This window comes from Condylura cristata, unplaced genomic scaffold (genome assembly GCF_000260355.1).
Source record: "Condylura cristata isolate star-nosed mole 26May11 unplaced genomic scaffold, ConCri1.0 scaffold00014, whole genome shotgun sequence".
In the NCBI taxonomy this organism is placed as follows: domain Eukaryota; kingdom Metazoa; phylum Chordata; class Mammalia; order Eulipotyphla; family Talpidae; genus Condylura; species Condylura cristata.
In genome coordinates this window covers 24623649-24634734 of record NW_004567115.1, presented here as the reverse complement: position 1 = coordinate 24634734, position 11086 = coordinate 24623649, and the positions used below count along the sequence as shown (strand labels likewise).

The 11086-nt window shown below is 34.7% G+C and overlaps 1 protein-coding gene across 1 annotated transcript in view; it reads right to left on the bottom strand.

Annotated features, from left to right (window-relative positions):
* Positions 1-6138, bottom strand: part of ADAM32 (ADAM metallopeptidase domain 32) — a 70020-nt gene extending 63882 nt beyond the window's left edge. Inside the window, exons 1-4 of the mRNA XM_012724778.1 lie at positions 6045-6138; positions 5145-5224; positions 2822-2883; positions 366-441 (exon numbers count right to left, since the gene is read on the bottom strand). Of these exons, the coding sequence (XP_012580232.1) occupies positions 366-441; positions 2822-2883; positions 5145-5224; positions 6045-6138 (312 nt within the window). The remainder of the gene's footprint in view (positions 1-365; positions 442-2821; positions 2884-5144; positions 5225-6044) is intronic.
* Between the last annotated feature and the right edge of the window lie 4948 nt (positions 6139-11086).

Sequence of the window (11086 nt, the reverse complement as noted above, 5' to 3'; positions counted from 1 at the left end):
AAAAAAAATGACTTTGGGTTGGACGGGGGTCATAAAAAACAGAAAGATTTTCTTTGAAGTTTTTTGTACCCAGAACATTTATGTTTGCTTTTCTTATTCTTTATAATCACTCAGTTAAAATATAAACTAATCAATTAACTGATTAAATGAGGCCTTGTTCTAGGTAACATGGAAGATGCTAAGTTCACCTAGTTCATTTTAATTTACCAAGATACCAGAAAATTCCAACAAAGGAAATGAGAAAATAAATCAATCCCTGTTGCAATAAATGCTTTCCCAGTGAATCCTGGGATTCTGTGTCAGGAAAGCATTACTCAATATAAAAAGGCTTTAAAATCCTATAAAACATGGAACTTTAAACTTACCTGACTTTCTGAATGATGAGAAGTCAAAGATCCTTGATTATATAAATAAACCATGAAGTTTTCTGCTAAAAATAATCTGAATATTAAAAAAGTGAGAATATTTTTAATATATATTTTTTAAAAGTATATTTTAAAAGGTAAAGATGTAAAGTATCAGTTAGTAAAGTAACAACTTTGGGACAAATCTGATCTATACTTAGATTTGTAAGTCTTTTTACAAAGCCATGCCCATTCATTTACATATGAATGTAATGAAAATATGGCTGTTTTCAGACTACAGTGACAAGTTGAGTTATTTCGACAAAGATTATATGGTCCCAAAAATCTTAAAATATTTACTATAATATGGGCCTGCAGAGAAGTTTTCCAACCCGGCAAAGGTGGCTTGTGTTTGTGTGTATATATGTTTACACAGGTATACATATATGTGTGTGACATATATGTGTACATGTGCATTTTTTATTCAAGGAAATACACATTTACTCATTGTGTATTGTTTTAATTCTTTCTAAATTTTACTATGAATTTCTTTATAATGACGTAGAATAATATAGTATAAAAGTCTTTGACCTGATTATAATACTAAATCTACATATTTAAGTCCAATCTTTGATATTATTCTCTGTACTTAGTATGCAAGTTTTACTTTGCTTCCATACTTTATTGCTCACTTTTAATTCCAACATAGTATTAACTTGTCCACCTGGACTATCTATGGTTAGAAATTCTCCACTAACACTGCCACTATATGGTTTACTTATGCCTCCTCCCCAGTTATCAAATACAAAAGGCACTTTGAAGTCAAGTAAAACTACTCTGATTTACTTCATATGGTTGACCACAATCCGTCCCTCTTCCTACATGGCTCTATTCTTGAACTTCCCCATGGTTTCCTTCATATCTGTCTGTCTACATTTATAACTCCTTTCATCTAGATTCTTGTTTTTTCTTAAATGTTTCTAGAGTATTCAGTTCTCGGTTGCTTTTCCTTCTCACCTTTAATATTTATCCCCCACCTCCATAGAATATCTTATTCATGTTTGCTGCTTCATTTGTACCTTTATAAAAAGATGTCTTTGAAATCCACACTTTCCTCCCATGTTGAAAGCTAAATCTATCAACAGGATTTTTTTTGAGGTAGCCAAGTACTACATGCATAACTTTTCAAGAAATGAGCCCATATTTCGAATTACTCAGTTATATTTATTTCCCTTCTCTTTCACTGCCCCACCAAATCCCTGCTATCACTATATTCAACCTGTTAGCTAATCTTTTTCTGCCATCTCAGGTCTCAAGAAAAAAGTATCTACATCCACACAGCCATAGTTCTCATTATTTCTCATATATGTAATTAACAATAACTTCCTGTCATTGCACTGACATAGTCACTAGTAGGTGATTTCCAAAAACAATATACACATGTTCTCACCATTTCCCAAACTCCAGCCCCTATATTTCTTAAACTCTTTAGAGTCCATATAAAATACTCAAATGCAATGTGAGTTCTCTCACTTTCTCTTTTACACATTTAAAAACTGTTTGGTATGTCATTTACCATAGTCTTCCTTGCTGCCTAAAAGAGCTCAACTATCCTTTTACTCAATTCCATATTTTGCATCTGCACATTGTATCATTGGCTTACACATCTATCTTAAAGAAAACGTCCCTTAGTTAAAAAAAAAAAAAAAAACTTTGCTTTTACTGAGATGAAAAAATGCACAAAATGATGTTAAAATAAACTATTATTTTTTTAAAAACTTTGCATTTTCTTTCTTAAAGCATTCATCTGACAATCCCTTACTTCTGTCTCTGCCAAACACTTTTGGAAAGTGTCTTACACTTACTCTGCTTACACATGATTCATCTTCGCCTAATTCCATGCAGTCTAGTTTTACATCCAAAATTTAACTGAAACTGTCCTCTTGAAAATCACAAATTACTTTCAAGTTAACCTTTCTCAACTGAGTTTCTACCAGTTAAGGAAACCATGCAGAAAATTATTTCTGTTATTTTCTCAATTGCCTGAAGGGTAGTACACAGTGCTATTTCCCATAGCTTATTCACTGGTTCCCACAACAGTGTATGACTTGCTGTGTATCTTAAGTCCCTTATTCCATCTCCCTCATGATAGCCTGTCTCCCTGATCAAACAGCAACCGTACAATCACTCACTGCCTTACTTCATATACTGATACCCTGCCCTGATTATCTGGCCCTGATTATTCTGCCAATTTAAAGTTGTAGAGGGAACTAAATCCCTATATTTTCTATTCTAAACTATCTTATTCACAAAGAATTACTTAAGATATTAGGACCAAAAATTTAATTAAATCGAGAGCATGAGATAAAACTAAAAATTTTAATAACTAATACATTTTAATATTTAATATTCCATTTTTAAAATATGTTTAAAAATTCATATAACATGAAATCCAAAACTAAAATATAAGATATTACCTTTGCTTAAGGTGCACAATATATGGTTTCTCATCTATTGGAATAATATAGGATATCTGTTCCTAGAGAATCCAGAACAACTATGAGTGAACACAAATGTAATGGAAAAAAAATAGCAATTTACATAAATTATTCCCTCCAAAAAAATGCTTAAAATGGCTTGATTAAAATGAATCCGAATGTTAGCTAAAGCCTGTAACAATATGCCAAAAAAAAAAGAACAAACAAAACCAAAAGCCAAGAGAAGAAAGGAAATATTAAAAATTAGAGCAGAAATAAATAAAATCAAAAAGAGAGTTGAAAAGATCAATGAAATCAAAAACTGGTTCTCTGAAAAAATAGACATACCTGTAGCTGGGTTCACCCCCACCCCCAAGAAAAAGAAGAAAGATCAAATATTAATAGAATCAAAAACTAAAGAAAGTTACAACAGACCCTGCAAAAATCCAGAGGATAATAAGAGATTACTATGAATATTTGTATGCAAGTAAGCTCAAAATTATATAATCACCCAAGGTTGAATAATGAAGAAGCAAAAAACCTGAACAAACCAATCACAAGCAAGGAAAATGAAACCGTAATCAAAACTCTTCTAAAAAACAAAGTCCAGGAACAGAAGTCTTCACATGAAAGTTCTACAGGACATTTAATGATGAACAAATACCTATTCTGCTCAAACTCTCCAAAAAAAAATTACGAGTAAGAATACTTCTAATCACATTTTTGAGGCCCACATGACTCTATTACCAAAACAGAAAAATAAAACTGTAACCAGTCTCGCTAGCATATACATATGCAAGAATCCTCAACAAAATCGTAGCAAACGGAACCTGACAATGCAGTAATAGGATTATACACCCACAAATGGTATTTATAGTAAGGATACAAGGTTGGTTCAACAACCAAAAATCAATCAATGTAATTTACCACCTCAACAAAAAGATAAAGATCATATGATTGAATAGATGCCAAGAACATGATAAGATTCAACATTCATTTATGATCATAACCCTCATAAGATGGAGTAATCGCAACACATCTGAACATAAGAACCATATATGTAAGTTTGTTGTCAAACCATAATAGATATATTTTATGCTCTTTTCCTTTAATTTGTATGTTATAATCAAAACACTATTCTAAAACAGCTTATTAATTGCAACAATCGCCTTAAAAATCTGTGCATTTTCATCTGTTCATTTCAATTTGAAGAGCCAATGGGAAATATAAGATGGTACAGTCAACATGGAAAACAGCTTGATCGTTTCTTAAAATGCTTGGTATGAACTTGCCATGTGACAGAAGTTTCATTCCTAGGAATCAACTCAAGGTAGAGAAGAATATATATCCACATATACATGTTCATAAAAAAAGTATTCATAAGAGACAAGATACAAAAAACAATCCAACCAACCATCAACTGGTAACTGGAAAAACAGGCAATACATTATTCACCCACATCTATTGAGAAATAAAAATTAATGAAGCACTGGTGTTACACAACAGATAAACATAAGGGAAAGAAGCCCAAAGCAGAGGTCTATAGACATTATGCTTACTTAAATGATATGTCCAGAAAAGGCAAAATTATATAAGCAGAACACAGATCAGCAGTTATCAAGGGCTGAGGTGGAAACAGGTATGAAAGAATATTTTCGGAGAATAGACATGTTCTAAAATTGAACTGCAGTGATGTTCACATCTCATTTTTGTACTAATAATCACTGAGCCATACATTTCCAGTGGGCAAACTCTGTGGTGTGTAAACTATACACACCTCAATAAAGCTTAAAAATAAAAGATTTTATTAAAAGATTGATAAGGTCATACTTGCTTTACTGTATATTTCTAACCCCTAAGATACTTAGCACATATTTATACACATAACTCCAGAGAAATATCTGCTAAGAAATTGATGAGTAAGATAAAGTATTTCTTTTACTAACAAAAATAATAGTGTTTCTCCTAACAACTGGTAGGCACAGAGATGGAAAATTAAGGAAAGAGACCTTGCAGTTAAAAGTAAGTCTCTAACCACTATGGAGAAAATTGCTCTTAATCTGAACCACCTAGATAGCTTACGCCCTAAATTATTTTTTACATTATTTTCCCTTTTGAATTTTAAAAAACCTTTTCCATGAAGAAATGATAAAAATAGGCAAAACATACCAGTAGGACATATACATTAGCTTTAAGCATGAAAAATTTCAATTCCTGTTCAGCAGTATTATTAACTAGATACATACCATAACGGAATGGAGATATTTCGTTGCTATTTAATAAAAACAAGAAATTTTATATTTTTTTGAAAAAAATTTCTTACATTTTCTATTTTTGAATTGTTACTTGTATTTGCTTGAATTTTCTCTGGAAATATGATTTGTAGAAATGAATTTTGAGAACCTGAAAAAAAAATTACAGTGTCTTAACAGACTAAAACTTTGTTTCACTTTTTTATAAGGTTCACATACACAAATGAGTCATCACTTATATTTGTAAAAACATAAAAATATTTCTAAAAAGCCGGATAAATTTAGTATTTGTTCAAACTGCATAATTTGATTTCCAACAGAAAACAGAACAGGTGCCCAAAACTCAAAAGTGTACTTCAAAAAAATGTTCCTGAAATAAAAGATTTGAAACAACACATTAATAAATCATCTTAACTTCAGGAATAACTGATAATATTAATTAAAACTAGAACATATTCTTCTAAAGGCATCAGTTAACTAAGAGAGAATCCTATGGACATAGGAGCAAAAAGAAAAACAAGAAAATCACAATCTGCATAAGGAAGAAAAGCAAGCTGACTTGAGAATATTTAATAGCAGTATTCGAAATATTTAAAAAGGTGACAAAAAGAAGTCCAAAAATAATCAAGAAAAGGAAGTATGGACCAAGAAATATTATTTGCTAAAATACCTGCCATGCAATAAACACTACAAACTCTGTTATCTTTTTCTTTACTTCACCCCAAATTTAATCAACATATTAGAAGATCTGTAAAATAAAAAAAGCCAGTGTATGTGCTGGACTCTGGAAAGGTAAGGGAAAGAAAACCTCTGTATACTGACTTTTAGAAGCCAGTTTTCACTGTTATTTTTTTTTCTGATCATGAAACTATTCACTGAAGATATTTTGTCATTTTGTTTTTGAGTTATTTGTGTTTGTTTTTGAGCTTTTATACACACACACACACACACACACACACACACACACATACATTTTCCATCCTTCACTTTGTTCACTTTTTCATCCCTGTAGACGTCCCACCACCAATACGCCCATGTGCCATAACCATAGTCCCATGTGCTCATCCGCCCCAGTTTTGCGATAGTTTATTTGTAAAGCCATAAGGTTAGGAGCTTTATTTTTTGGAAAGTTATTTTTTTATTTCTGTTTCAATTTCAATGCTTGCAATTGCAATGCTGAATTCTTCATTATTTATGGGTTAATCTTAGTAAATTATATTGACCTAGAAATACACATTTCTTTAAAATTATCAAATTTATTGTCACACAGTGGTTGATAGTAAGCTATATGTTACTTTTTACATTTCTGTGTGATCTGTACCAAGTTCTCCTCATTCATTTGAGATTGTGTTTACTAATATTCACTCTCTTTTTTGTGGTTGTTAGCATAGATAGAGATTAATCTATTTTGTTATCTTCTTTAAAAACCAGTTTAAGGCCCTGCCTGGTGATAGATCAGTTAAAGCACAGCACTATGAAGCTATCTGCAGTTGGACTTCATCCCCAGCCAGGCAGGTGACCCACATAGTGCAGCAGACCTCTCCTATCCTGCCCACTGCTCCCCTCAGCAGTGTATTTCAGCCCATCCACCTGCATGCATAAATACATAAATCTAAAAAAAAGAACCAACAGTTTCATTAATTTTTGGTGCAACCTTTTGATCTCTATTTTATTGATTTTTTGCTCTTATTTTTATTCCTTCCTTCTACTTACTTTGGATCTCATTTGTTCCTCTTAAATCCACTTTTGCTGAATCCTTCAAGTTCTGATAGACTGTTATCATTTTCATTTGTCTTAAGGTATTTGTTAAAAATCTGCTTTGATTTCCTCTTTCATCCAATTGCTACTAGATAGCATGTTATTTATTCTCCATGTAGTTATATTCTTTTACTTTTTCCCCTTATAGCTGATTTCTAATTTGATAGCATTATGGTCAGAGAAAACACTAGGTGTAATTTCAGTTTTATAGTTTTATTGACAACAGACTTATGTCCCAACATCTGGCCTACTCCTTAAATTTTTCATGTGTACTTAAAAAAAAAGTGTATGTAGCAGTTTTTTTGTAGAGTAGTTGATAAGTTTTTTAGTAGAGTAGTTAAACTTATTCGCTCTATCTCCTCATTTAAAGCTATTTATGCTTTTTCTCATTGATCTGCCCATTGATGTAAGTGGGTTAAGTTCCCTGAATCATGTGTCTTTATTAGTACTTCAAATTCTGTTTTTGTGTTATATATCTTGGTGTTCCATCATTTGGCTGCATATATATCCAATAATTATTTCTTCTTGTTGTATAAGATATTAATCATAACATAACATCCTCTATACCTTATTTATCTTATGTCCTTATCTCTTAAGTGGAAGTCTAATGTATCAAATCTAAGTATAGCTGTCTCTTACTAGGTTTTCTTTGAGGATTCTATTGAGGTTAGTATACAATTTATTATACCTATAACCTGTTGGACAGTCTCATCTGACTCATTCTGATGGGCTACATGGTTTCTCTTCCATGTTAAGTGATTTAGGTATCAATTGGCTTACTAATCACTGTTTTCTTGCTTTATAATAACCCCTTTAATTCTTTCATGTGCAGCATGGTGTTGATAAATTCTTTTACTTTTTGCTTTTTAGGCTTCCTTTCTATCTTGAATCATAATTTTTTCTGTGTAAAGAATTCTGGACAGGAAGTCTTTAAGTACTTTAAATAATTCCCTCCAGTTCCTTTGTACTTGTAATGTTTCTACCGAAAAGTCTAGTAAAAATCTGATAGGTTACTCTTTTTTCTTTTGGTGTTTTTAATGATCTATCCTTGTCATTGTTTCTTAGTATGTGTCTTGGTGTATGTGTGTCTAGTATCTGTCTGCTAGTAAGACTCTCAATTGTATTTCTAAATCAACTACAGTGTTTCAATGTTTCATTATTTCTAATTATAGGTACCTCATATTTTCCTTATCTTTATTTGTTATTTTACATCCTCTGCAACAGTTGCTGTTATTTTGAGCCCCATAATGTTACCAGAAGTGTTTCCCAGAAGTTCCCTCCTATTGTGCTCTGTAGTTCCACTGAGTTGGGGCTCCTTTCAGATAATTTGTTCTGGCATCTGTGATATGTTCTTCTCTCTTCTCATTTTCAATCTCTTTTTTTTTTTTTAAATAGGGATAGCTTTTCAGATTGTTATCTTTGAAACTACATAAAAAATCTGAGGACTAACACAGTGAGGGATAATATATGAGAGGACTGGCGGAGTAGGACACCAGAGGATTACCTACAGTAACCTCGGGAATTTTAACTCTAATGTGTTGCTGGTGCCAGTGTTATGTAGTAGGGTACTATGGTGACCCCATACTCTCAACCAGCTCACCCCGCCTCAGTATCTCTTTATTACCTTGTGTCCACTTTTATTCTAGGCTTATTTTTAAGTCCTAGAAGACAGCAGTGGATTGTAGTTGATATGGGATCAAAGGCTGGGATTTGTTCTCTTTTAGTTTTCAGGAGTCTTATCCTGAGTTACTGGCTCTGACTACTGAGTTCTAGTTTGTTCAGGCATTTCTTTGTTTTGGGTTTAGCCCTGGGGTAGGGAGTAGCAGGAGTTTTGAATACTTCAGGCTGGGCTTCAAGTAGCACTTGAAACCAAAGTGCTCTGACCCAATTCAAGATGCTGCTGTGCCCCCAGCTCTCCTGGGTACCTGCTCATTCACCCCATTTACAGTGCATCTGGGTCTCAGAAGCCCTGCCCTAGGAATGTGCCTGAGAAAATAGTCACAAGGGACAGCAATCACATTTTACACACTTGTGGGTCATTATATAGTAAATGATGATTTCTCAGGCTTTTTTTTTTTAAGATTTATTTATTTATTCATACAGAACTGGGGTACAGGCAGGAGATGCAGAGGGTGAGAGGATTCACAAGGACAGCGCGGGGAGCAGAACAGGCAGATCAACGAAGTACACTGCTGAGGGGAGCAGTGGGCGGGTCAGGAGAGGTCTGCCACGCCAGGTGATGCCATGTGGTCACCTCCGGGGCAGGCGGGGATCAACTCAAGGGGAAGTGGCTTTATCTTCTCAGTGCAGTGCTTTATCTTTCTCAGAGCAGGAAGGGCCCTGCTCAGGCTTTTAAGCTGTTAGCTTCTGTGACTATCACCTGTGCCTCCCACCCCCACTTTGTGTGTGGGGTTTTATGGGGTTTTTTTGTTTGTTTTTTTTTTGGCATCCTTTATTTGCTCTAGGAGTCACTTGAGATCACGAGCTTGGAGTGCACCTGCCTGAGGCTGATGCTGTAAGGGCAGTGTCACTCAATGACAAGGGCTGCTATGGCAGAAAGGCTACAAAAGGATGGGGTGACTAGAGAGAGAGCCCAGAAAGAAAGTATTAAGGTGTATCGGGGGCTGGGGGGCCTGCCAGCCTGCTGACCCCCAGCCTACCTGCTTTGCCAACCTGCCCCCAGCCTACCTGCTTTGCAACAAATAGCGTACAAAAAGCATTAAAGCCTGAAAAAAGCCCCCAAGGCCCTAGACTCTCCTTTACCCATCTGCCCGAATCCACAAAGAATCTGCCCAGTGCATACCTGCACAACTGTCATACCGCCCCACACAGTTTTAAAGTTTACCTCCTTTCCACAGTAACAATAACCTATATGTACTTTTTTCCCTTTGGGTGTTTTCTGGCTTCCTTTCACAACTATTCATTGGTTAGTACATGGGGAAGGCAAGCCCAGATCTTCATTCTGGCGGCCATCTTGCCAAGCTTCCTAGACCCAGAAATATTTTTTTTTAAAGATTTATTTATTTGTACATACAGAACTGGGGTACAGGCCAGAAGTGCAGGGGCGATGAGAGGATTCACCAGAGACAGAGTGGGGAGCAGAACAGGCAGATCCACAAAGTACACTGCTGAGGGGAGCAGTGGGCGGGTCAGGAGAGGTCTGCCTCGCCATGTGGTCACTTCCGGGGCAGGCGGGAATCGAACTCATGCGGAAGTGGCTTTAGATTCTCAGTACAGTGCTTTAACCCGCTGCGCCACCTGGGAGGGCCGACCCAGAAGTATTTTCAAAGATATATTTATGCATAGAAGAATTGAGTACGGGCCAGAGATGTGGATGGTGCAAGGATTCATCAGAGAAAAGAGTGGGGAGCAGAACTGGCAGATCTGCTCAAATGCACTGTTAAGGGAATTAGTGAGCAAAACAGGAGAGGTCTGCTGGGCCAGATGTGGGTTAGCTCCTTGGCTGGGGATAAAACTCAGGCCATTGTAGGGACAGCACTGATATTAAACCCCGAGGATCCAGAAATTTTATACCCAGCTTTAAAAATTATTCAAATATAAAGACACTGACAGATATTTACAAGCAAAAACTCAAGGAAAATAGTTCACCTGTGTCTGCCAAAAAAAACCCAGAATAACTTCTCCAATAAAGACAGCAATAAATTTGGAGAGGGGAAAGAAATCTAGTAAAATAGCATTAATAAATGTAAATATAAAATAAAGGCTAACCAATTATGAAAGCCAGTTATTCAAATAAGATGCAAACATAAACTGATGATCTAAATATAATACATACAACAATGTCAGGAAGTACAGAAAAAAAGGAATACTATATATACCAACTGATTGGTACACGACAATGACATTCACATTTACCACTACTATTTCAACCAAATATTGGAAGTCCCAATTAGACCAACAGGCAAGAGAATATTTAAAATGAAATCAAACTGGGAAATAAAACTACCACTATTTACAGGTTACATTATATACATAGAAAGCCCAAAAGACAACAACTGAAAAAAATATTTAAATTGTAAATATAGTAAAATGATAGGGTAAAATAGTACATTAACAAAAATCAGTTTCATTTCTATATCAAACACAAGCTAGTAGGGAGAGAACTGAAGAGAGCAATCCTATTCACAAGGGCAACAAAAGTAATTTAGTACCTAGGAGTAAATATAAGAGGGGGTGAAGTATATATATATACAACTATAGTCATTGTTTAAAGGAAACAGAAGATACCAAAAAT